General features: G+C 55.0%; 12 protein-coding genes across 12 annotated transcripts; 8 read left to right on the forward strand and 4 right to left on the reverse strand.

The window, feature by feature from the left end:
• Positions 1 to 635: 635 nt before the first annotated feature.
• SPBR_06586 (uncharacterized protein) lies at positions 636 to 3,422 on the forward strand (the record flags this gene model as incomplete). The annotated part of the gene is made up of 2 exons (XM_040764842.1): positions 636 to 1,366; positions 1,439 to 3,422. 2 exons carry the CDS (start codon positions 636 to 638, stop codon positions 3,420 to 3,422), a joined length of 2,715 nt encoding a protein of 904 aa, XP_040616726.1.
• A 4,476-nt stretch (positions 3,423 to 7,898) lies between these two features.
• On the forward strand, positions 7,899 to 9,190 carry SPBR_07335 (alpha-ketoglutarate dependent xanthine dioxygenase; the record flags this gene model as incomplete). The annotated part of the gene is made up of 2 exons (XM_040765589.1): positions 7,899 to 8,019; positions 8,112 to 9,190. 2 exons carry the CDS (start codon positions 7,899 to 7,901, stop codon positions 9,188 to 9,190), a joined length of 1,200 nt encoding a protein of 399 aa, XP_040616727.1.
• Positions 9,191 to 9,392: 202 nt separating this feature from the next.
• On the reverse strand, positions 9,393 to 10,322 carry SPBR_07655 (uncharacterized protein; the record flags this gene model as incomplete). Its single annotated transcript, XM_040765909.1, has 1 exon — positions 9,393 to 10,322. The coding sequence occupies one exon, from the start codon at positions 10,320 to 10,322 to the stop codon at positions 9,393 to 9,395; it is 930 nt and encodes a 309-aa protein (XP_040616728.1).
• A 629-nt stretch (positions 10,323 to 10,951) lies between these two features.
• SPBR_07795 (uncharacterized protein) lies at positions 10,952 to 11,695 on the forward strand (the record flags this gene model as incomplete). The annotated part of the gene is made up of 3 exons (XM_040766049.1): positions 10,952 to 11,009; positions 11,069 to 11,296; positions 11,373 to 11,695. The coding sequence occupies 3 exons, from the start codon at positions 10,952 to 10,954 to the stop codon at positions 11,693 to 11,695; spliced, it is 609 nt and encodes a 202-aa protein (XP_040616729.1).
• Positions 11,696 to 11,847: 152 nt separating this feature from the next.
• Positions 11,848 to 12,585, reverse strand: SPBR_07803 (uncharacterized protein; the record flags this gene model as incomplete). Its single annotated transcript, XM_040766057.1, has 3 exons — positions 11,848 to 12,114; positions 12,137 to 12,234; positions 12,288 to 12,585. The coding sequence occupies 3 exons, from the start codon at positions 12,583 to 12,585 to the stop codon at positions 11,848 to 11,850; spliced, it is 663 nt and encodes a 220-aa protein (XP_040616730.1).
• Positions 12,586 to 13,536: 951 nt separating this feature from the next.
• On the forward strand, positions 13,537 to 14,091 carry SPBR_07907 (uncharacterized protein; the record flags this gene model as incomplete). Its single annotated transcript, XM_040766161.1, has 1 exon — positions 13,537 to 14,091. The coding sequence occupies one exon, from the start codon at positions 13,537 to 13,539 to the stop codon at positions 14,089 to 14,091; it is 555 nt and encodes a 184-aa protein (XP_040616731.1).
• A 688-nt stretch (positions 14,092 to 14,779) lies between these two features.
• Positions 14,780 to 15,237, forward strand: SPBR_07962 (uncharacterized protein; the record flags this gene model as incomplete). The annotated part of the gene is made up of 2 exons (XM_040766214.1): positions 14,780 to 14,794; positions 14,950 to 15,237. The coding sequence occupies 2 exons, from the start codon at positions 14,780 to 14,782 to the stop codon at positions 15,235 to 15,237; spliced, it is 303 nt and encodes a 100-aa protein (XP_040616732.1).
• Positions 15,238 to 15,967: 730 nt separating this feature from the next.
• Positions 15,968 to 16,674, forward strand: SPBR_07830 (uncharacterized protein; the record flags this gene model as incomplete). Its single annotated transcript, XM_040766084.1, has 2 exons — positions 15,968 to 16,129; positions 16,189 to 16,674. The coding sequence occupies 2 exons, from the start codon at positions 15,968 to 15,970 to the stop codon at positions 16,672 to 16,674; spliced, it is 648 nt and encodes a 215-aa protein (XP_040616733.1).
• A 1,903-nt stretch (positions 16,675 to 18,577) lies between these two features.
• SPBR_07609 (uncharacterized protein) lies at positions 18,578 to 19,554 on the forward strand (the record flags this gene model as incomplete). Its single annotated transcript, XM_040765863.1, has 5 exons — positions 18,578 to 18,703; positions 18,881 to 18,923; positions 18,991 to 19,000; positions 19,073 to 19,337; positions 19,429 to 19,554. 5 exons carry the CDS (start codon positions 18,578 to 18,580, stop codon positions 19,552 to 19,554), a joined length of 570 nt encoding a protein of 189 aa, XP_040616734.1.
• A 41-nt stretch (positions 19,555 to 19,595) lies between these two features.
• Positions 19,596 to 20,781, forward strand: SPBR_07422 (uncharacterized protein; the record flags this gene model as incomplete). The annotated part of the gene is made up of 3 exons (XM_040765676.1): positions 19,596 to 20,016; positions 20,078 to 20,288; positions 20,352 to 20,781. 3 exons carry the CDS (start codon positions 19,596 to 19,598, stop codon positions 20,779 to 20,781), a joined length of 1,062 nt encoding a protein of 353 aa, XP_040616735.1.
• A 1,644-nt stretch (positions 20,782 to 22,425) lies between these two features.
• Positions 22,426 to 23,228, reverse strand: SPBR_07760 (uncharacterized protein; the record flags this gene model as incomplete). Its single annotated transcript, XM_040766014.1, has 2 exons — positions 22,426 to 22,976; positions 23,036 to 23,228. The coding sequence occupies 2 exons, from the start codon at positions 23,226 to 23,228 to the stop codon at positions 22,426 to 22,428; spliced, it is 744 nt and encodes a 247-aa protein (XP_040616736.1).
• A 414-nt stretch (positions 23,229 to 23,642) lies between these two features.
• SPBR_07842 (uncharacterized protein) lies at positions 23,643 to 24,332 on the reverse strand (the record flags this gene model as incomplete). Its single annotated transcript, XM_040766096.1, has 1 exon — positions 23,643 to 24,332. The coding sequence occupies one exon, from the start codon at positions 24,330 to 24,332 to the stop codon at positions 23,643 to 23,645; it is 690 nt and encodes a 229-aa protein (XP_040616737.1).
• Between the last annotated feature and the right edge of the window lie 852 nt (positions 24,333 to 25,184).

Raw genomic sequence — 25,184 nt, forward strand, 5'->3', positions numbered from 1 at the left:
TTCCGGGCTAACCTCGCCTGTGTGTCGACTTTCCTATGTGCACGCGTCCTCTCGCTCTTTACATATCCCTCGTTCTATTCTCGCCCTCGCCCACACTCCCAGGCACTGATAAGTGAGGCTGCTTTGCTCTTTCTTCTGGAGAAGGCCGGCCCTCCCACTTTCTGCGTTTCTCGCTGGGTTCTGTTCTCTCGTCCATAACCTCTTCCTCTGTGTGTGGACGCCGTCTACAGCTTCATTCCATATCCCCCAGGGCTGTGTGCACTGGACGAGCTAAATCAACTCGTCGACAACAGACTAGTCTAGACCCGCATAGGCCATACTCACCCGACGCACCTGCGCGGGAATGGCAGGTACTGGTACCGCTGCGGCTGATTGTGGTTGTTGGGCAACACGCTGGCAGGAGCAGGGGCTGGGCCAAGGGCTGTTCACGCCTTCACACATACACTCCATCACATCTTCTTCCCCATCTTTTTATTATTTTGAAAGACGCCCTGACTCCCTTTATACACGAACCATACAACAATACTACGACTGGGACAACAGCAGGTGCACCAGGCCTAATTCTTGCTCTCCTCAATCCCATGACTCGGCGCCATCGTCAAAACCACCCAGACCACCTCCTCTGTACCGCAGCCATGTCGAACGGGCGTCCGAGCAACCCAGAGCCGCGCTTGCTGCTACAACATCATTCTGAGCAACGGCAAAGGCAGTCGCCGACAACGGACACCTACCATCAGTACCAGCGTCCCCCCCCACCGCCTCCCCAGTGCAACACGGACTACGGAAACAGCGACCACGAATCAGCAGCGTCAACCCGCGGTGCTCACGGTCAACAGCAGCAACCGCCATCTACCCCGTCGCAGCACATGGACGATAGCCAGCAACATAGAGGGTTTGGAGCCGTAGCCCACCCTGTGCAGGCGCACTACCACCCACAGGCGCCGCAGCCACCTCCTCACAGGCGGCAGGACGTACCGCCACCGCTGCCGCAGCAGCTACACCCTCACGGGCAGCTACATCCTCACGGGCAGCCGTACTACCCCCAGCAGCCACCGCAGCCACCTCCTCACGGGCAGCAGGACGTGCCACCGCTGCCGCAGCAGCTACATCCTCACGGGCAGCAGCACTACCCCCAACAGCCGCCGCAGCCTCAGGATGTACCGCCGCCGCCGCCGCAGCCTCACGGGTATTCGCACACCGACACGTATAGCATGCCCCCGGTTATCTACCCGAACAAAAAAAAGACGCCACGGGCGTCTCTGGCCTGCGATAGTTGCCGGGAGCTGAAGGCCAGGTGCGACGAGGGGAAGCCGTGTAAGAGCTGCCGGGATAGGGAAATAGAGTGCACATACCGGAAACCGGTACCGTAAGTGAAAGACAACGGATGACAAAATCGAGTCAGATCGTCCTTGTCCGAGCTAACGAATTTCTTGTTTAGACCATCTGCCACTATCGAACAATTATGCACAAAGACGACAATATTGCAGGAGACGGTGCAAAACCTCACGCAGAAATCACACACAGATAATGAAAAATTGCAGGGGGTGGTGCAGCAACTCGCGCGGCAGCAGACGCGCGCCGACATTCTAATATTATCCATGATTGCCGGGTCGCCAGGCGGCACAGTCTGTCTGGGCACCCCGTCATTAGCCGTGTTGTTATCGTGGCCAACAATCTCCGAAAGCGTGCAGTGCCTGCTCGCAGCCGAGGGCATCCGCTTCCCGCTCGAGTACCCGAAACTACAAGAGCGGCAGCGCCGCAACATCTGCTGGCACGGTCGCTGCGAGAACATCATAGGACCCAGTCCGTTCACCGACGTCGAGCTTATCAAGGACACACCCTTCCAGCCCAACGGCGACCTCGACCTCCACGCGGACACGGTGTGGAAATACGTCAACAGCTACGAGGACAACATACAAAACATGTACCCTTTAATCATCCCCAACAAGCTGCGCGTTATGGTTGCGATGGTCCTCGAAACCGCGTCGAAGGCGTCCACCACTAAGACCGGCCGGGCCCGGGGTCAAGCAGCCTCGCTCGAGCGGCCACAGTCCCAAACAGCCGAGAATACATTGAAGCGGAAGCGTGAGTCGGAACAAGGCAGCGGCGACGGCACCCTCGCCGCACCGTCGGGGCCTCGTCTCGGCCAGACGTCCTGCAGCATTGAGAGTGCGCTCGTCCTCATGGTCCTAGCGCTCGGCAAGATTTGTCTGCACAAGCGCGGGTACACCCCGGCGGTTCCCAGCACCTCGGCTACAGAGACGCGCGACATCGACAAGGACATTGGCCGGGACTACTTTACAGCAGCGATTAATATCTTCGGCGCTCTCCCAGACACCAAGCTCGAGCACGTGTGGGTTTGCATCCTTGGCAGTCTCTATTACGACCAGCTAGGGCGGCCGATCCAGAGCCTGGAGCTGGTAACCGGCGCGGGCCGCTATCTGCAGGACATCATCCGACCTGACCTGGAGCGCTACAAAGAAATGCGCGCCGACGTGGAGCAACAACACGACAACAGAGACACTGCGACGCGCGTGGCCGACAACCAAAACTTGGTTGCAGCTTGGACGTGCATGATGCAAGAGAGTGGCATCTTGGCCGAGTTGCAACAGACGCCGTCCAACATGCTCTCCTTCGAGCAGCAGCTGCCGTACGCGTGGGTGGCTCAAGGCTTCGACTATTACGTACTTGAGGCGTTCGCCTCACAGATACACCTATACGTCCTCGCCAAGCTGATCCACAGCAGCGTGTCTGACGACCGCCAGGGCCAGGCCAAACACCGTATCATCATTGCTTGCATTGCTGTGTTACGGAGACACGCATCGCCCAACCCCGCGTTCCAAAACGGCCCACTCTTTAACCACAACCTGCCGGCGACTGATATCTTGGCTGCGCGCCTGCGCGCCACATACTGGCGCGCGCAGGTCACTGTGCACCGCAGTTTTATTCAGCACATCCTCGCGTTTAACCACAAAAAGCAAGTGCGCAAGGAGATGTCGGAGGAAGCCTTAAAGGACGACATGGAGCGGCTTGATGAACTCGCCGAAGAAGCCGAAGCTGTCAATGGGCTCACCTTGGAGCTGGCGAAGCGCGGCATCGAGGCGCTCGTTCAAAGTACACGCGCCTTCCATAACCTGCCGGACCAGCGATTCGTCATCACCAACGTGTTCGGCACCGCGCACGCACAGTGGGGTAACCTTCTCATACTGGACTCCGTCCAGCGCGACCCCGATCTTGGTCGCTTCATCGACAATGCCACGGTCAACGACCTCTTCCTTAAAACCATTGCTTTTTTAGAACGCGTCGCAGAGCCCGCCAGCTCCCTCAGCTGTGACCTGCACATCCTGAGAGGCTTGTTGAAAAAGAAAGACGGCAATAGAAGGGGCGAGGTCGAGGCCGACCCCCTGATGCCAAAATGGTAGATGCTGGTGGCATTCTTTAGCGGGGAGACAGAAACGACGATAACAGCGACACGATTGGCTTTGAAGAGGAAGATGGCATGGTTGTCGAAGTGAATCTCCTAACAGGGACGGGGACCGTCTCTCGCGTCGCCCAAGAAGAGGAACAGCAGCCTCCCTAAAACACAGTATTGGAGAGTGCGCGGAGCATCTTAGTCTAGTTTTTTCGTCGTTGGGGTTAAAGGGCTACCTTTAATTTTATTATTTTATCATACACCATGCGTACCACCTTTTAAAAAGCCTGAAAATTACAGCTTTAAAATTGAAAGTCCATAAAATTCCATCGCCCTCCCTCACCCGACCTCGTTTTACGGCGTCTCGATCAGGGCACTGCCTTACTTTCCGCCCCACCGATGTACTTCCACTAGAAGCCTGAATAAACGCTACTCAGTGCCAAGAGTTCGTCGTGCGAGTCCGTTTCGGCAATTTCAGCACCGTTGCCTGTCTGTCTTTCAAATAGCGACGATCTTGTGGGCATCGCGGACGGAAGCTAGCTGGTGCCTCGCAAGGGGACGTTCGTGTAATAGCCTTGCAAATTGCCGGGTTCCGTTGGACGCAGGATACTCGTGGATAGAAACCGATCGTGTTGTCGAGTAGGCGATGGAGTGTCAAAACCCGTCTAGGAAAACATTAGAATGGAAGATAAGCTGACGATACGGAGGTATACATACAGTTTCCAAAAACGGCTTGGAAGGAAGGTAAGGTCTGTCCACCCTTGGACTTAAGGCTTGGGGCAGTCGCGGAGACAGCGGATGTGTTTGTGGCTGGGGTGGCTGGGGTGTACAGAGGTCTTTGTGTCCCAAAAAAATTGAATGGATCTATCCAGCGTTCTGTCGACAGCGAGCTGGCCATGATGTAATGTGTCCGGATTAATAAATGGATGGCGACGGGAGAATGCAGTAGCGGGCGACATCACATCCCTCTTTGCTGGCCAGGAGGTTGAAGGAAAAGAGCAATGCTATATGCAACATGAGGCCGACAAGGCGGAAGGGTTTGTTGATAAAATAGAAGAAAAAAGGGAGTAACAAGATGTACACCGCTCCCTCTGGTGCCTTCTCCGGACTACGTTTCTTTGACGCCTTTATTGACGCCTTTCCGGGCGTAGAAAGGTAGAAATAAAATGAAATACGATGAAAAGACATAGCATTGATGCCTAGCTTTGGTCGCCTTACTTTCTGCGAACCGCCAGCGGCAGATTTAGACGAAGCTGCCTGTTCGTCTCCCGCCGCTCAGAACCGCTACGCCCAGGAAGGGTCACATTCGACATATCCCCCCTTGTCTGTACCTGTGGTCGCCTGTCCTTTTGGTTGGGTGTCACTGTGACACGAGTGGAATTTTTCAGGGACCGCTATTCATGGACAGCTTTTCATCGTCAACGCGTCCGTATCGCACGATGTGCGCCTTGGCCGCGTGCACCCACCGCCGTGTGTTGTCAGCCGAAAGGCTAGTCAGTTGCCTCGTGTGTGACGTAGTCATTGGTGGTGGGTTTGACCCAACCAGGCTGGGTGGGATACGTCTTGACTCGTTGAGAATAAAAGGAGGGCTGGGTATGTGTCACAGTTCTCTCCTGTAATTGTCGCCGGAAAGAAGAGGGAAATATGCGCCGTGACGCCGAAAAGAGAAATGCACTTCATGTCCGTTGGCGTCGGGCACGCAGCTAAAACCCAACCAATACTACGCATTTCCGCGAACACCAGCTGTGACCGAGTCTAGCAAACAAAATTCAGCATGAAAGACAAACAAGTAGTAGTCACAGGGGAAGGGGCGACGCGCTGCTCATATCGTAATTTGACGGCGTGCTTTAAGCCTCAAGTCCGCAAAAATGCGAACTGTAGGTGCGTGCAGATGCGAGCAGGTGGAAACACACCCCACCAAGGCGTCCACAAACTTCTACGGGATCCTGTCCGTACAAGAGATGATGTCGAGCTATGACCAGTCCCGAAGGGGTTTGAGGCCCTTTCTTCCATCAGCATCATAACAATGTGCAAGACAAACAAAGAGAGGAGCGTAGAACAATAAGGGTGGCATAGAGAGAAAGCGGAGAGGATGCATGACTCGTTCGGCGAGAAAGAGGCGAACAAGAAGGGCGAAAGTGTCAATATCGAGTAGCCGGCTCCGCGAGGTACTTCACTGTCGACGAAAACGATCTTATGGTGTTGGACCCGAGATCGCCTTGAAAGCCGAAGCGGCGAAACGAGGGGGCTGTGTCGAACAAAGGGCAGAACAAAAGGACGGAGAGGATCGAATGCCCCTCAAAATACAGGGCAAAGACAGAGGTCTTTGAAAACACTGTGCAGCGAAACAGTCGTCTGGACGGTTCAGGACCCTGTCACTTCGTATTTCTTTGGCTGGACCGCGCAGTGTGCCCGCCTTGTTTCTTCCTTCCCGTATGGGAAAGGGCTGCCCATGCTCTGCCTTGTCGCCTTTTCTGGCGCCTGGCCGGCACTCGACCATATTAGGGAAGGCACCCGCGGCTGTACGTGTCTTGGCATCGTGCAGCAATAAAGGCGACCAACATACACAACGCAAGGCGCGATACGTGGGCCTCTATGGTTGTAACTGGGTTCGCATGTATTTAGCTACGGCTTCCGTTGTGCTCTTTCCGTTGTGTTTTATGTAGTTTCGCTAACAAATGTGGCATGGCGTATCCTTTTATTCCACCATTCGACCTCGCACCAGCGCAGTAGGCCCCAATGCGAGGGATGGTCCCTGGCTGCGGACAAGTGGGCGAACCTGCGTCTCAAGTTCGCAAAGCTGTGCGAACCACCACCTACGTGACGAACAACAAACCTACGGCATATAATAGGTCTGCTTCGGCACCGCCAGTCTTGTTGTTTCTTGAAACTGTCTCGTTACATCAATCTCCTCTTCTGCGTTGCCTCGTCTGATAGGGGACGTCCCGTTTTCTCTCCAACGAAACCTGCCTCATCTGTCGAATCCATGCCAGAGGTTGGGATTCGCCATCTTGTTGTCACGGCCCAATTTTCTCATCAGACACGACAGCCTCGTTAAAAGTATTCCCTTGGGCTATTCATTATTGCCGTCCTGCTTATCGCTTGTCCTTTATTTTATCCTTTATCCTTTCGACCTATTTTATCGACTAACCGGTTGGCTTTTCCCGGCACCCATTACACCACCCAGCGCAAAAGTCCACCACGGTAAAACCGGAGAAGATGGGGGAAATGGGGTGCTGCCAGTCGTCTACGAAAGGCAGCTCCTCGCCTCTTGACGCCCGGGATCCGGCACAGAGTCCGCTACCGACGGAGTCCGGGACACGCGAAGCGCGGCAGCAACAGCAGCAACAGCAACAAGGGCCACTCTCAGGGGATCCAGCTCGTTCACCTGGCAGGTAAACTCTATCTTTTCTTCCTCCCCCCCTCGCCCCGGCGGAGGACGCAGCCTTATCGCTTTCTATTCCCGTGTATGGCCCATCGTGTATTGAAGATATTCTCTCCATATCCTCCTCTTCCTCCTCTTTCTCCCCTACTATCATCTAGTATTAACGCATTTTCTCCCGTCTCTACGGGAAGAGGGCGTCAAGTACCGCCTCGCAGTCATCGAAGAAGCCGAAACTATCGCCACCGTCGTCAATTACATCTGCAGCGCGAGAAACAGGCGTTTGTCCCGCTGTTGACCCTCAGGCTGCCTCTTTATGCAGGGGGTTATGAGTCACAGCCTAATAACACCTCAATAAAGTTGTTGTGAGTCATTTAGTTACGGCTTTCTGACATGCAGTTAAGCGTGCCACGCAAACTGGTTGAAGCCTGGGTGGTGTGGCTGTGCCAGCTAAGATGGGAAAGTCATAGGGGCACAGTGGGCACAGGGAGCACAGGAGAGCACAGGGGAGCACAGGGGAGCACATCCGCTAAGCAGGTTGGAGCAGGCACGGCACAGGCGCACGTCCAAAGAAGGAAATTCCCAATGAGGTTTTTCGGGTGGTATATTGGGCTGTTATCAAACATCCAAACATTTAAACTACAATACAGTAAGCTGCGTGAACTTGAGCAAAACTTTACGGCGAAAACGCTTCATGCGGAGCTCGCCGTTTTCATTCCACATTGACATATGTCGACCAACGGCAGTGAATCCTGGGGCATTGGGGGTGGAGGATCCTATCATAGGTCGAGATAAGGTTTGTGATAGGAATTATCTGGGACCAGGGCGCTCGGCCGAGGCGTGCGGGGGTTCACGCTACATGTTGATGCCCGGAATGAACGAGTACCACTGTGACATGGAAGTCGGGACTGGGTATCGCCGTCCGGGTATTGGTCGAAAGGCAAGGGGAGGGAGACAAGTCTCGTTTCTTTACGTGATAAATATAAACAGAGATGGGAAACACTTGGGCGACGGCAACAAACAATAATTTACCTGTAATTTGCCCAAATATACTATAGACCAACAGCGCTATTTCAATCACGATACCACTGGTTACTATCCACAATGTCGCCGAGTGCTCTCAGACCCGAGCCGGGGTTCACGGTGGTGCCGATGAAGAAAACGGGCGACGACAAGACCAACTTTGGCGCCGTGGTTGACGGCCTGGACTTGAACGACATCAGCGGTGCGTCTGTCCCTGTTGTTGCTTTTCTTTTATGCCGCGGGTGTATGACTGCACGTGCCTTGCCTCCTTTACTAACCTCCCCTGCGGTCAAGATGACGACGTCCAGGCGCTGTCGGACGCCATTTGGACGCACAAGGTGGTGGTCGTCAGGGGCCAGCAGGACCTCCATCCGCAGAAGCAGTGGGATCTGGTGACGCGCTTCGACCCGGACGCGCCGCCGGTGCACTCGCACGGCGACATGAAGACATTCGAGGCCAACGGCGGCCTGCTGGTGCGCGGGCGGTACGTGGCGGCGCTGCCGGGCGTCGAGAACATCCGGATTGTCGGCAAGGGCTACCAGGGCGCGGACCACTACGGCCTCAAGGACCTGACAATCACCAAGGACCGGCTGCACGCGTGGCACAGCGTCAAGCTGGCCGACGAGGCGTTTGCGGCCGGCCACACGCGGTTCCAGCGGTGGCACATTGACGCGCCGCTGTACGACCGCGACCCGGCGTGGTTCACGACGCTGCGGTGCGTCAAGCGGCCAACGGTGACGGCAACGGCGCCGGCCCTGACGGTGCACTGGGACGACGGCAGCGGGCAGACCAAGGCCGTGCAGCCGGGCCTGACGGCCTTCTTCAGCAACGTGCAGACGTACGCGATGCTCACGCCCGAGGAAAAGGCGCTGGCCGACCACTCGTGGGTCGAGTACGCGCCGCACCCCTACACGTGGCTGGGCGACGCCGAGTCCAACCCGACAGGGCTCGGCATTGCGGGGTCGGGCAAGGAGCTGCCGCTGGACCAGCTGCCGGCGTACGAGGACAGCAAGGTCAAGCGCTACCCCATGGTGTGGGTGAATCCCGTGACGGGCGAGCGGGCGTTTATGGTGCACAGCATCTGCGTGCGGCGGCTCTTTCTGCGCAAGTCGCAGGACGAGGCGGCCGTGTGCGTCGAGGACCTCGGCACGGTGCGCGCGTGGCTGCGGGCGATCCAGGAGCGCGTGCTCCAGCCCGCGTACGTCATGGTGCCCGAGCTCGAGGAGGGCGACATTGTCATGTGGGCCAACTACCAGATGTTCCACTCCGCCATCGACTACCCGGACGAGATGGGCCCGCGCACAATGCACCAGGCCAACATTGGCGCCAGCATTGGCCCGACGGGGCCGTTCCCTTTGCCCGCGGCAGCATGAGTGTAGATGATTGGGATGGTGGATGTTGGTGGACGGTTAGTGGACGGTTAGTGGACAACGTGTATTTAAAGAGGATATTTCAGATTTATACTGCTGTTGTTTTGACCAAGAATCACAATGTGAGGACGACAGGTATATTCGCAGCCACTCGCACGTCATGTTTCCGCAGCCAGGTCACGAGTTTTATTTCCACGCGTCCTATTCAGACGGACTCAGATACAGAATGGAGAACCTCGCGGTTCCACGCATTGGACGGCGCAAACAGCGACGCAAAGTGCGCGGCAATGTCGTTGTGCTTGGCAATCCAGACACCCTCCTTTTGGCCCACATACGCAAGAAACCGGACAATCGACGCCACGCGGCCGGGCCGCATGATGCGCGCATGCAGGCCCACCAGCATGAGGGTCGCGCTCTCGTCGGACTCGACGTACAGTACGTCGAACGCGTCGCGCAGATAGTCGAAAAAGTCCGTCGAGCCCGTGTAGCCGGGGCCCGACTGCCCGCGCCAGAAGCGCGCGTCGTTGGTGTCCACGGCGTACGGCAGCACCAGCATGGGCCGCTCGGCGACGTCGGCATAGTACGGCCGGTCGTCGTTGGTCGTGGCCGAGCCGTAGGCCAGCCCTTCTTCGGTCATCACGCGCCGGGTGTTTTCGGTGATGCGCTGGCCCGTCAGCGCCAGCGTCTGGTCGACGGACGCGCGCAGGTCGGCGCGCTCCATGGCCTCCGTCAAGCCCAGGCGGCTGATGGACCGCGTGCCGCGCGAGACAACGTCGCAGTCGGCGTGCCCGGCGCGAAGGTGCGCCGCCAGCGCCGGGCTCGCCAGCAGCGCCTCGGACGACAGAAAAATACTGAACGGCGCGTTGTGCTGCGCGAAGATGCGCAGCAGCCGCCAGACGCCCACGCGCGTGCCGTACTCGTACTCGCCCTCCTGCATCAGGTCGCGCTCGCTGTCCGGCAGGACACTGCGCACCCACGTGCGCGAGTCCCGCGTGGCGTCGCTCAGCAGCAGACTGCGCTCCGTGCCCTCCTCGTAGTTGATGGCAAAGTTGATGGCCACCTTTTTCCCGCCGGGCCACGAAAAGGCGGGTGGATGGGGGCCGTAGCCAGCAAAGTCGCGAGGGCGAGCGGTCATCGTCAGTGGGAGGAGGGGGGTGGGCCTTTGCATGAGACTGTGCGTCGCTGCTGTTGTTTTACTCTACTTATAGTTAGACCACTGTTTCGGTCTCTTCTGGCTTCTGGCTTCTGGACTACCCTGCATATGGTGAGGTCCTCGTCCACCAACACTGTCTCGATGAATATCGACACTAAGACGAATGAGGAAGGGCAGTCGTGGCTGTGGACGCTTAACAGTCGTGGCTGTGGACGCTTAACAGTCGTGGCTGTGGACGCTTATACGGAATGAGGAGTACGTACTTGGAGCCGTTATTGTTCTTATCACAACGGCGCCAGGCATTTTGTCGAGTTTAGCCGACTACTTGTCGATGTCAGTCAAAACCCGGCATCTCTCATCTTTCACCGATCGGTTGCGTCCACATCTGACGGCCTCTTGTTGCCAATGAGTTGCCAATGAGTCGCCAATGAGTTGCCGACAAACAACGATATGCCCCCTCGAAAACGGCCACGCGAGTATCGGGGCCACTCGTGCCTTTGCTGCCACAAGCAGAAAGTCAAGTACACTCGAGGTGCGCCATAGGCTCTCCACCATTGTGCATTGTCCTGCGGGGGGAGGGCAGAGTAAACTGGGCTAGACTGACAATAGCGATGCCGTGTCCTCAGGCCATCCATGCCGAGGCTGCGCAGCGGCCAAGAAGCCATGCGTGTATGTCGTTCGAGACAAGACGGTGACGGTTGCCGAGAGCTATCTGAGGCGACTCGAAGCGGCGGTCACGGCCAGAAGCTCAACTGCTTCAGCACCTGCTGCAGCCCCAGCTCCTGCTCCTGCTCTGACCCATCCGGTGGTTGAAAACTCGACGGCGGCGCGTTTCGTGTCCAGGTTGAAGGAGATCCAGATCCAGCAACCCAAACCGGGCGTGGACCTGGCGCCGGCCTACGATGGACCGTCCCCTCCCGTCTACGAGTACTTTACCCTCAACTCGGATACATCTCGTAGGTGACGTTCTTTGTGTCCCTCCTCGTGGCCATGACCGTTGCTGGACGGCAGCACTGATTGTTCACGCGACAGACGCAAAATGCACATTCAAGTTGCCTCCCTACCCCTACGCCGTCTTCCTCGCCCGCCAGTTTATGATCTACGTCGCCCACGACTGGCACTGGTTCCGTCTCCGCCGCTTCCACGAGCGTCTTGTCCGAGTCTACACGACGCCGGATGCACCCGACTCCAAAGACCGCCTCTGGCTGTGCCAGTTGCTCGTGGCCTTTGTCCTCGGCGCGTCCATCGGTGGCCACGATCCCACGTCGCACGTTCGTCGTCCAGGCTCGGCGTCAGAGACACCAGTCCAAGTGTCGGCTGTGTCAAGTGTGGCAAGCCCCATGCCCCCCCCGTAGGCCCGCAACCCCATGGAATTCCCCAGGCTTACCTAGTCAGTGCGTGATCCTTCTCCTCCGACCACGTCTTCTTCGGCAAATCGCCTCGACTGTCGCCAGCGATGCGCCCAACGAGGACCCGCCCGTGCGCGAAAAGACGCTCCGGCAAAACCTCAACCACATCTGCCTCGATGCCGCATGCCCCGCTCGAGCGCCGTGCAGAACCGCGTCTGCGCGTCCACGACCGCCTCGTCGCCCAGCGTCTCCGTCTCGCAGTAGTACACGCTCCAGGGGATCGCGTCGCCGTCCGCGGCCATCTCCAGGACCACGTGCACGTCCGCGTTGGTCTGCGCCAGGATGCGCGCCGACACAATGTCGAGCACGAAATAGTCGCCCAGGCCGCCCTCAAAGAGCGCGTGCAGCATCGGGCCGGCCAGGTCCTGCACAAAGTGCAAAGTGCACCGCAGCCGGGTCGAGGCCGTGCTCGCGCAGCAGCATCTTGAAGAAGAGCCCGACGCTGGCGCCGTTGCCCGACTTTAAAAGCACCGTCTTGTCGACGACTGCGCGAGATGGAACGATTTGGCGTCGTGGGCGTGGGCAGCACCGCCATTACCACCGCCTCGCGCTACCAGCGCCAGCGGACACCGGTTGGACAGCTGCGCAAAGGCCGTGTACTGCTTGCCCGCGCTGCGGTACATGGACGGCACCCAGATGCCGCCTAGGGCGGCCGCGGCCGTGCCGTCGCCAAGTTCCTCGAGCATATTGTCCCAGGGCGACGGGACCGACACCGAGATCGCGAGGCCCTCGTCCCGGAAATAGCCGTGGCGCTCGGCAATATACTGCGGCAGGTAATTGAGGCTGTGGCCCGTCGCGGCAATATGGAAGCGAGTCGGGGCAGCAGTGGCGGCCATTCTGTGGGTGGAGTGTTAGAAGACGTCGACAGCAGAGTCGTTATTGTAGAGCAGTGGGTCCGTACATTCTTTGCAAGTCGCCGTGGTTGTTAGGGAAGGTGGACCGATGTCGTTCACTACACAATCACCAGAGGAGTACAATGTTCACAAGATTGTCAATGAAGAAAAGTAAACCGGCAATAACAGAAATACCAACAACGCGAACAAAACCAACAGGACCATGGTCTGGAATAATATGGCATTTTCCGAGATGAATACAACTGATATAGCAATACACCAACGCAAGGGTGTCATCATTTCACCTCCCATGCCGATCTGCAAAAGGAGCAAGCCACCGGCAAAAGAAACAAACCACCGAGACCCTTGTCAAGACGAAAAGCCGTTGCTGCGTCGATGTAGACGAACACGGCACTTGGTTATCGTTCGCTGCACGACGTCCGTGCACGGCTCGCCGATCGATATCGATAGATAGGCATTTCTAGCCAATTCGCCTAGCGCGGTCTGGTCTCATGATCGGAGACAACTGTGAATGGCCGGTCCTCTTTGCGGGGAATATATGGAACGTTGTGTAGCCCGCAGCGTGACAGATAGGGACGACAGGGGTGCTGGGGTTGCACACAACCTGGTAGGAAAGGATATCGCCGCTCTGGAGCCAGGACCGCCAGTCCTCTCCCCAGTGGCTTATCAAAATGGAAAAGCACAAGTCATTTAGCAGAGAAGGAGACGTCGCTGCAGATGCTCTTATATTCAGTGCAGATGTCAACGGCCAGACCAAGACCGAGGGGAGAAAGTGATACAAACGGTTAGGATATAAGAACAGCCAAGACGGACGTCAGACACACTCTCCACGACACATTGGCACCGTTCATTGATTCGAACTGGGACTGTTCTCGATGTCGCCTCAGGCATATTATTTTCAGTTCTATTTTTTTAGCCACGACATCCTTCATCATGACAGCGGACGCGACCGAAAAAGACGTGAAAACGGCCGCCGCGCCAGTGACCGACGCCCAGGACGTCGCCTCCGAGCTGACGGCCATCTACATAGATCCCGAGCGCGAGGCGGCCGCCCTCCGCAAGTTTGACCGCTGGCTCGTCCCGGTTGCCTTTTCCTTTCTCGTCCTCTCGTCGCTCGCCCACGCGGGCTACGCCGGCATGTTCGTCCACGTGCTCGGCGTCTACCCCATCTCCACCCTAGTCGTCGCCTGGATGGGCACCAACCTCTCGCCCGACAACAAGCGCGCCTTTGGCCTGCCCTTCTTCTACTCCATCGGCAACCTCTCGCTGCTCGTCTCCTCCCAGCTCTACCCCAGCACCCAGGGCCCCCGCTACGTCCAGGGCAATGCCGTCTCCGCCGGCCTCGAAGTCGTCGCCGCCGCGCTCTACTTGTGCAGCTGGCTCATCCTGCGCCGGCGCAGCGCCCAGAAGAAGAAGCTCATCAGCGAGGGCGCCACCGACAATGGCATGGAGGGCGACCGTGCACTCGACTTCACCTATGGCCTGTGATGCGTTGGGTGATGCTTTGGCTTGTCCGCAACGAATCTGCGCATGGGGCATCCATTTGATTCCTGGTGCATGAGTTGGCTCGCGTCAAGAAATATTATGTTATGTGTTATGCAGGGAGTACGCTATTAGTAGGTAGACATTTAAGTATTAATATATCGTTTATCCATTTAATTGGGAAAATGTGGCATCCAACATGTTTTCATCGCAGATATGTGGAAAGTGCTGACTTGTGTTAAAAAATAGAAGGAGACACACTATGTATTCGATGTTATTATCCGCAGTATGTTGTCTTGCAATGAGGTATTCTACATTCATAGGCTTTGAAAAAAGGAATTTTTGGCCAACTAGTAAGGGACAACTGATGTGCACTCCAAGGTACATTCGACAGGAATTCATAGGAAAGAAATACCGTCTAGCTCAGAAACCAACTCTGTTTACTGTCCTACTTTCTTGACTGCCGTACCCTGTAAACGGCATGTCAATTGTCAAAATCGTCCCCGTTGCACTGTCTAACGTCCACAAACAGCTGCTCATGTGGTTTTGGAAAGCGGTGTTGGATATGGACGACCCGGCCGGCAAACAAACAAAGTGTGTTAAGAGACCCGCGCAGTCGAATCGCAGCACGCCCAGGCCTGGTTGAGCAACAATGAGGCCGCCCTGGGCATCCATGGCCAGACCATCGGACACGATGGCGTTTGCGCGCGTGACTGCAACCAGGAGCCGGGGACGTGAAGCAACCTGCGCGATGTTGTCCGTCACCATGACCAGTCCATTTGGACTCGGGATATTGGAGAGAACTCGCTCCACTTGCCCGGACACCGCATGCCAGCGGTACACGCATCCATTCGGCTTCTGCAGACCCGACTGGCCCTGGCCGGTCGCGTAGACCCAGCCGTCGTGACCCAGAGTCAGGTCGGTCAGGCCCCGGAAGCGCTCGCCGCGGTAGCCGCTGACGAGGATAGTGACCTCGCCCGTGTGTCCGGGACGACTTCGACCACGCCGAGGCGGTGGTCGGCCACCAGGATGCGGCCCCCAGGCGTGCACGTGAGCCCATTGGGCCAGCCGTCGTACTCGGCCACCAATGTCCACGCTCTGCTCTGCGGATCGATCCGGAAGATGCGCCAAAAAGAAATGTCGACCACGTAGAGGTGGCCTTTCCGATCAGAGCACGGCCCTTCGAAGATGGTGCCGATCGACTTGCCGGCACCCAAATTGTGGTCAGCCCATTCGCTGGTGCGGGCGGTCGAGAAAGATTCCGGGACCGTTGTGTAAATTTCCGCTGCGAGGCGCACGGGGGTTTCCAGCAGAACATTGTCGAGGTTGTCAGTCTCTGGCAAGTCAGTGTCTGTTCCACATCATGGTATGGATGAGTAGCTTTATGCCTTGGCATATGTCACAGCTTTTTCTTTTCGCTTTACGTGTTCCGTAATTGTTTTTCTCTTTCTAACAGAGGTCTTACCAAGGCGGTTATAAAGTGGACGAGGAAGCAGTAGGTCACGCCACGTTACAGCAATGCCTCAGACGAATAGCCGCTAACCTGCGACTGTCTTCGCACCACAGAGATCATCTTTGTGGTTAGGAAGACAGGAACGGGAAGTCGACCTTTCTCAGGGAGTTGACTGGGCACAATATCGATATTGGCTGCCGCATGCAATCTGGTGGGTGGAAGCGCGCATACAGTTGAAGATCCCTTTCAGATTCGATTGTGTGACCCGGCTTGTCATGTTATAGGAACCGTCCAGTACACCGTCTGCCCAGCCGTCATTGGCGGGAACAGTATCTCTTTATTGACACTGTTGGCCTGGCTGCCACGGACATCGCCAGTGAGGCGGCCTTCCCAGACCTGCTTGCTTGCATCTCCACTCTCGGCACCTTCATGCCAGTTACAGGTGTACTTCTCAAGCTTGATTGCCGAGCGGAGCGCGTGACCAACGACAACCTCAAGATCTTCAACTGGCTCAAGTGCTTTTGCGGCCCCTTGTTCTACAAGAACATCACCATTGTGTTTAGCCAGTGGGACCGAGTGCCCGAACGTGAAGTCAGCAAGGAAAAAGACAATGTGAGTTAGCAGATGCTGCTACTATCATAAACAACCAGGACCATGTTGCGGAACGCAGCCGGGAGGCGAAAAACACGATCCTGCGTCGTTATTCAGACGCGCCCAATGGGCAGCTCCAAGTCGGGATGGACATGGTCGACAACCATGACAACTGGAGGCTGACCGAGGTTGCCAAGGCGCTGTTTGCTTCCAATCCGTCTCACACCAGACTGGTCATTGACCAGGACCGTGGTCTTGTCGTCAGCATCGATGGCCAGCCTCAGCGCCTGTCGCTCACGCACACGTCCTCGTCGGGTTCTCAAACCGTGGATCCTCAGCCCGTTGGCCCTCCGCCCGCCCCAGCCAGCGAGTCGAGCAGACAGCCTATGAGCTGGGCTGAGTCAATGCGCAAGTGGCCTGAAGTTGCCAAAGCGGTGGCCGACTTCTTCAAAGAAGCCCGCTCGACGGACGGCGCACCGTTTAGGTGGCGCATCGCGGATGCCTGGGGCAAGCTGCGCGCGTGGTGGCGGGGCGGCTCGTCGTGAACTAGACAAAGCCAAACTGCTGAAATCGCTAGGGACGATTGGTCTTGGTCGGAACGTTTGATAACCGGCATCAGATTGTACCTGGGAGGAATTTGGTCTCTTGTTTGCTGATGGGAAGTTTGCTAGCGATGGTCAGAGAGCTGGCGGAAGAGGAACACGATGCCGTCCCGTTTCGTAAAGCGCTCTGTCGCTGGCACTGTAAGAGGAATGATAGTATTAACTAGCATAAAGGATAAATACATCGGTTTCTCGGTTACTTACGGCGTGATGCACGTTGCCAGATTTCCAGTGCAAAATCCGTGACGCATGGCCGACCACCTCCCAAAACGGTTCCAAGACAGTACAGTGCCAAATGGTTCTAAAAGGTTGCTGTACGGTAAGAATGTTGCCGCCCGAGCCGCCCCACACTGCACTAAGCTGCATCGAGAATCTTGTGCTGAGAATCACACCCTCAACCACTGTGCTCGTGACGATGGGGAAGCCCCCTGCCATTCTCAATTATTAATCATTGATTTAATTGATTCAATAACGATAGTTGCGTTTTTCTCGTTAACACTGTTACAGGAGCGGGGACTCGAAAGTGGTCAGGAGAAAACAGGCGCGCGACGTTTAACGCAATGAAGACAGTTGTGGGCGTGGTACATACACAACACTTGTTGCTAATTAAGTATCTTAACATGCTTGCTGGATATGCTACAGGATGTTTATGGCATGGCCGTGGATACTTTTCTGGTCCTCAGCTCTGAAAGAGCGCCTTTTGTGTGTCGAGAGCGAGGCGGACAGACTCCTCGACTCAACCTAACCACAAAGCGATCACAACCCCAGAAACAAAAGGGTTTATGACAACAGCCAGCGCGGCATCAATAATGGCTGCCCCGACCTTTTACCTCCTTCTTGTGGTGAAGCGCGGGGGCTTGTGACCGGGCTGGCGTAAGACTTGCGTCGTACGCATACGTAATATCTCGACGTTCTGAACCAGATTGAAAAGTTGGCTTCCTTCTTGATTTCAGAAGCTCGCTGCGGCGTTCCCGGCGTCGCCGACGACTTGCGCTCCCTGGGCATCAGCCAAGTTGTGGTGGCATTTCGGTTCTGCATAACAGGGGCGACAGGTTTGTTATTTTCGGCCAGTCGCTCGGTGGCATTGAATATGCAACGCAGTGAACGGTACCTGTCTGCAAATCGCACGTGAGATTCCCAGGTTTCTGTACAGGACATCAGCCAGGTAGAAGTTCGCATGCTCACATCACATCACGCCCATGTAACCATACTACTTGGTCTTGTGGGCGAAAAACCACTGCCTCTCGTGCCTGTCAGGCCAGTCGCGCTAAATTAGTGAGACCGGGGGCATTGCATGGGTATTACCAGGGGGCGTCGTCGAGAAGTCACAATCGCCATAAAAACAGAGACGAAAAGTGGGCGAAAGAAAACAAACAGACGCCCTAGAAAAAGCTAGTGGTGCAAGGGGTTAGGCCAGGCTCCCAAGCCCCATATATATTACCTCGGAGCTCCGTAAAGGGCAGGTGGTTTTGCTGGGGAAGATAAGGACCACCAATGATATCTGCGGGGTCCAGTGTGGATCCGGATACCACCTAGATGTCAAGCACACTTTTCTAGATCTGGCGGGAAAGCCGGCTAGACCATAGGTCCAGCCAACCTTTGAGACACAGCAGCTGATCCGGGGTCGACACTCTGCTTATCTAGTGTCTTACCACCCTACACATAAACGAAATGCGTAATTACCGCTTTATGAGGATGGCCTGTAAAATGGCCGTGTGTTTTTTGATGCTTTTGCTTTCGGAGCTTTAAAACTGGGGTAGCCCTCCATCTGTCTCTTGTTTTTCTCTCTCTCACTTTTTCCCTACTCATTTTCCTCTCTTTCCCCATTGCCGTCAAGATGAGTACCATGAACGATAACAAAGCTGCGCTCGCCGACAGCGATGGGCCTACCAACGATGACCCGGTCAATAAAACGGGTACATTTGTTGGTGACCATCAAGCCACCGGCCAGCAATTTGGCGTCGACGAAGAGGTTGGGCAGCTGCAGCTTCACCGCAATCTAAAGGGCAGGCACATGCAGATGATCGCCATGTAAGGGTTTGATGCCAACATCCTCAATTCCTCAATAGCATGCATACTAATCGATGCGTTTTCAAGTGGCGGTGCCATTGGTGCTGGTCTGTTCGTCGGCTCTGGCGGTGCTTTTCAGAATGGCGGCCCTGCTTCCGTGTTTCTGGGTTTCCTGATCGTTGGTGAGTGGTGAACTCGTGCAACAACAACAATACTGCTGCGATGGCATAGCTAACATGTTTATTTCAGGTGTCATGGTGTATGTTTTTCTCCATGCGGCCATCGGCCGATTTTTGTCTTCAGCCGACTGACATTTACATGCATTTCTTAGATACCTTATGATGCAGGCCGTCGCGGAATTGACCGTCATGTATCCGATCAACGGCGCCTTCACCATGTACATCTGTCGCTTCGTTGATCCCTCCTTCGGGTGGGCGTGCGGCATAGAGTACGCCATCAGCTGGCTGACTGTCCTTCCCTTTGAAGTCTCAGCTGCTTGCAATATTATCCACTACTGGCCGGGGTCGGAGGGCATCAATAACTCGGCTTGGATTGTTCCACTGCTTCTCGCCTTGGTGGTCATTCAAATCTTTGGTGTGAGGGGGTACGGCGAGGCAAGTTCAACCCACCGAGAACGTCCTCAAGTCTTTAGCTATATGATTGATGCGCTAACGGATTGTCGAACAGGTCGAATTCGTCCTCAGCGCTATGAAGGTCACCGCCTGCACCGGTTTCATCATCCTGGGCATAATAATCAACTGCGGCGGCGTGCCAACCGACGACAGAGGCTACATTGGCGGAAGATACTGGTAATGCTATACATCTTTTTGCATGGCTATGGGCTAGGCTGATGAATGTTTGAAAATAGGCACGACCCGAATCCCGCATTCCTCAATGGCTTTCAAGGCTTCTGTAGCGTCTTCGTCACTGCGGCGTTCGCCTACACCGGCACCGAGCTGACTGGGCTGGCTGCTGCGGAAACGATCGATCCAAAGAAGGAGATCCCGAGGGCTTCGAAGCAGGTCGCGTGGCGTATCGGCATCTTCTACGTCGTCAATCTTCTCCTTGTTGGTCTCATCGTACCGGCAGACAGTCCCTTGTATAGTGGCGAGGGTTCCGAATCGCGTCGCTCGCCTTTTGTCATTGCAATTCAGCTTGCTGGCATCAAGGTACTGCCGTCGATTTTCAATGCCGTCATCTTGATCGCCGTCATGAGCGTTGCCAACTCCTGCACGTTTGGCTCGACTCGAACACTTCAGGCTCTCGCTGCGAACGGTGCGTGCTCACGAGTCCATGTACATCATTTTCTCGCGACGCTAATAATCTCATAATACAGGAATGTTTCCCAAGGTCATGGCCTATATTGATAAAAAGGGACGTCCTATACCTGTGGTCATACTGCAGCTTCTCTTCGGGCTGCTGGCCTTTATTAACCTGGCAGAGAATGGCGGGACGGTCTTTGACTGGCTCCTGTCGTTGTCGGGCCTTACCATCCTCTTTGTCTACGGCGGTATCGCTCTGGCTCATATCCGCTTCCGCAAGGCCTGGTAAGCAAACAGCCACCTGCCATGTCCCGCTTCGCTTCTCCCTCGGTGACTAACTACAAACAGGGCCGCGCACGGCCATACATTGGACGAGCTTCCCTACAAAGCCTCGTTCGGCGTCTGGGGCTCATGGGTGTGCTTCATCATCTGCGCTCTTGCTCTGATTGCCCAGTTCTACGTCGCACTGTATCCCGTCGGCGGCCCCAACCTGGATGCCAGCACCTTCTTCCAGCTCTACCTCGCTGGTCCACTGCTCATATTCCTATACGCGATTTGGAAAGTCTATAGCTGGTTCTTTGAGCATGAACACAGCCCGCTGTTTATCAGATCAAAGGACATTGATATCTACACGGGCATGAGAGAGCAGCAGCAACACATCAGTGGCCCAGGCGTCTCGGCCGAGCAGAGACGCGCTGCCATCGCCGAGATTCAAGAGGAAACGGAGAAGAAAAGTGTTGGGACTTATATCAAGGATGCTATTAGAAGCATCATTTAAACCAGGCATAAGTGTACGGTATGAGAGGGAACGAGGAGTGACGGGGTAGGAAAGGCTTGGTAGACGAAGTGAATATGTTGGGAGAAATATCGAAAACATCAATAATTTTATTATAACATAATAAGAGATTTAATAAATTTTATTTATGTTTTACGAGGTAATAATAAAAAGGTTATCCGCGCCTCACTTCTAGAAAAGAGGGGCAAGGATTAGAGTTTACTCCTCCTACCACCTATGTTCGGAATCTCTTGCTTGTGATCCTCTCAGAGTTATGACTATTATCCCCAGACCCCTTATACTACGTTAATGTACTCCCCTTAAGTCTATTACTTTCTCCGTACGAGGAAAACTCGTTTCCCAACTTTAAACGCCGCCCAGCACTTACTTGTTTTTATGTATTTACACTTAAATTAACGTTCCCGTACAAAGAAGTTCCTTCCCGTACTACGTACACGTGTCGTTGGTGGATATCTCGATGGTCTCTGTAAACTGTCTGGGAATCATAGTCGTCAATCATGTGACGGGCCACGGGCCACGGGCCGTGGGGCTGGCTGGCATGGCCCTGCCATAGATGCGACTTTGATTAGAAGCTCACCTATGGTGAACGATATGGGACATCTGATCGGAAGGCTGCCGACGGTTGTTGCGCAACGGTCGATAAACGATAGTGGGCCGAGCCAGGGTCTGGCCACTATTTCTATTGGAGAGTTTGCCGGTCCAGGAAGTCGTCATAGTATCGACAAGTCAGCTCCTGCATCATAAAGGTAGGAGCGGCATACATGACCGCGCCGTTTGTGGCTGCACAAAAGGACAACACATTAACAGGCTTGTCCCATGTTAAAATAGGCGCATCACTAGAACAAAGTGCACTCACTCCCAGATCACGCATGTTGCACGCCAGGATAGACAAGTCCGTCGTCAGCCACAATGACTCCTACGTCGTACAAACCATCTGGGCGGTTTTCGTTCTCCTTGTGGTCAAAAAGGCTGGATCAACATCTCGGGCGATAGTATGCTAGAGAAGCGGGGAATGATGAATAACAGTGAAAGGACGATAGCGCACCGCCCGAAAAATACCCGGTGATGGGATACGTCGTCGGCAAGCACTAAGACTCATGTCGAGTATTATGTTAAAGTGTGTATGGTTTGGCTAAGTTCGCTCATTTTCAGCGAAGATCGGAAATATTTACCAAAGAATTTCAAGGCCAACACGTGCAGGCTTATGATATTCGTCTCTACAGAATAGCTTTTCAGGTATCAATTCGACCGCACTTCGCATTGTATTAACCACTGTGTGCAGCATCTCATGAACCCACTGTAAGGTTGCCCACGTCCAGTCTTCACATTACATTTTCTCTTCGAGCTGTTAGGCTTCTTCTCCCAAAACACAGCATCTTGAAAATCGGGCACCGTTCATACCAGTCCAGACCAAGGCGCAGTCTGCTCTTGCCATTACCGTGCGTCACCAGTCGGGCCTCAGCCGTTGTGGAGCTGCCTCGGTCAGCGCGATAGAGTAACACAGTGACAGCGGAGCAAGGTCGTTGTACGACTTTATGTTACAGGTAACTACGCTGCCGGATAAAGTCCGGCCCTGTTTCGGTATTGACCTGTTTGTACGCGCCGAGGCAACCCCAGTACCTCAGTTCAGTGCTTTGCAAACTGGACATACCATGCCCCGGTACCTGGTCCAAACCAGGGTTTCAGCTTGTCAATCTCCTCGGCAAAAAGGGGCGTCGCACTGTATGCGTCGTGTGCAGCGTGGCTGGTCCATCCGAGAAAGTAGACAGCTAGACGACGGTCGAGGGGCGGAATCTGCTTGGACGGCTCCGACGCGGCCTCTGTGCAAAGCGGCTGCCCGTTTGTGCGGTTGGCGTTGCTCGCGTAGGCCCAATCCCCGCCAACAAAGCCGTCGTCGGCAAGAAAACAGTCTGTATAGGTCTTGTGCATGGATGCCTGGAAGTCGGGGTTGCCGGTCGGTGCATGGGCGACGACGTTGATTGTGGCCTGCAGCAGTGTCAGTGACGGTATCGGCCGTTCCTGGCTCGCAATGCTTACAAATTGACACAGAGGCGCGTCCAGGGCTCTGGCTAGGGCTGCCTCTTGGCTGCTCTTGAACTCAAAACGCAAGGACGTCGCGCCAGGATCGCCGAGGGCGGCGAGTTGTGTCGCAAGATTGGTCGGTCGCGAGCGCCAGTCTGGAAGAATTCGAGGTGAGCAGAGAGGAAGGCAGAGAACGGCAAAGGGACGAACGCACTTATCACCCAACACATCTCGTCCACGCGGACGGCCAGCGAGCTGCGGGCTGGCATGGTCGGTCCGTAGTACTGCGACAGGACAGCGCCGTGGCTGGCGATTTGGGCGCGAAGACGCGCAAAGTCGGCGACGCGCCGAGCTGGCAGCACGAAGCGCACGATTTCAGATACAAAGGACTGTGGGGTCGGTGCCATGGTGTTGGGTCGGCTTATTGATGATTACGCACGAAATGAAAGGCAATGTCGGCCTCAATTGGAGACAGGAGTTGTAGGTAGATCGAACACGTTGCAAAGACCAAAATAGTGCTCTGTTCACAGCTGCAGCAAAATCAAGTGACCGTTTTCACGGGCGATGAACACAGCAAGCACGGCATTGAACAACTTGATGATTTGTCATCCATCTTGGTCTGCAGGACAACAAGTCACAAAATAAATAATTGAAAATTAAAAAACCAAACGCAAGCATCTACTTTGCGATCTTCGACGCAAGACAGCTCCTTTTCATGTCTTTTGAAACAGGCAAATGTCCAGCAAATGGGTATATGCCAACTCTTGGTCGTACATCTCCACGCCCCATCTCCTGCCTCGTCCCTCCACCCCTCGCACGTCTCACGACAGACACTCCCTGTCATTGTGCCATGGGTCGTGGTACGGAACCAGAGTCCCGTCGCGAATCTGTTGTCGAACTTTGCGTTCGTGCGCAAAAAAGCGGAGAGAATACTCGGTGATGGCTTCGGTGTCGTAGTGGAACTGGCGGTGATCGTAGGCCAACTGTTCTGCAAAGGACGGCTTCTTCATCTCCTTGACGTAACCGTAGAGATACGCCAGCATGACAATGAGACGGTCGACCGTCTTGTTGCTCTCCTTGCTGTCCAGAATGCTGTCGATCAGCGCGTCGACCAAGTGGGGAAGCGATGGGAAGAAAGGAGGGCCATTAACCTCGAGCCTCGCCCCTTCCATCTCGTCAACTTTTCCCAGCCGTTCCACTGGAAATGCCCAGTCGGCGGCATTGAGCAAAAACGTGTGCTTTCCTGGTAACCCTGGTCGTTCCATGCGGCGGTAGGGCTTGCAGTTCTCATCGCCGTAAAACGCGTACTTGTCATTCGGTCGAGTGGCAGCCGATGCCCAGCCATCATGGAGTAACACCTGCGCGGCGGTATCCATATCCTCGACCAACAGGAACAGGTCGAACCTCGCCGTCGGCACTCCATGGTGGGCGACCGCATCTTCGAACCAGCAGGTTGCAGGAATACCTTTTTGGTACAGAACATGGCATGCTGCATAGCGATCCATCGTCATTGTCGGCTTCTGGTTGAGGGGGAAAATGGCTGTGTGTTGCAAATGTCGTCCTGGGCCTCTGGGGATTTGTTTCAGTTGCGACCAGCGAATCTTATTTGGGCCAGGAAGTCACGTGAGAGCCTTAGGCAACCTTGTCTGGGGCAAAATCGCGTATCTATGGACCAGCACGTGACCTACTTGGCTCTGGGTGCTACACCTAATTCCTCGTCCGGCCCACTTAAGACATGTCCTGAAATACAGCAATATGATTGGCTGTACACCGTCCCTCAGTTACACAATGCACGTCGTGAATAAAAGGCTATCACCACAGTCCTTGTCGTTTATTGTACATAGGTATCAGTGCCTCCAATGTCCAGATATACATTGGGAGACTATTCAGGTTATGAATAAGAATGGTGCTCTGCCACAGCACGAATTCGAATCATAGCAAAAGTCCCAACGCATTCCACAAGATGGAAAGTCGGATAGAAGTGCAAGCATCTCCTTCCAGACGATACATGTTAAATTCTCTCGTTATTTCCTTGCATTTCTCGTAGATGAATTACAGAGCCTCTGTCATTATCGACGACGTAGAGTTGCATGTGTGTTGGTTTTTCTATGGTGCTGCATTTCTTTAGCGGCCCAGGCAAGGACTGCCACGTGAAGCTACATCGTCTAATGTACGACCACTTCTGTAACCAGTACGGCTACAACTACTGCACTCGTACCACAAGTACTGTGCGTGGTAATTGTACTCCGTATGGTATCTTTTATGGCGTATGTACTCCCTACTAGGGACTAGGCAACCATTACCTCCTCCGTGTATCTGAACTCTAAGAAGGGAAGGAACGACCGGTTTTTTGTGATTCGGTT

The sequence above is a fragment of the Sporothrix brasiliensis genome, assembly GCF_000820605.1.
Source record: "Sporothrix brasiliensis 5110 chromosome Unknown Cont20, whole genome shotgun sequence".
In the NCBI taxonomy this organism is placed as follows: Eukaryota; Fungi; Ascomycota; class Sordariomycetes; order Ophiostomatales; family Ophiostomataceae; genus Sporothrix; species Sporothrix brasiliensis.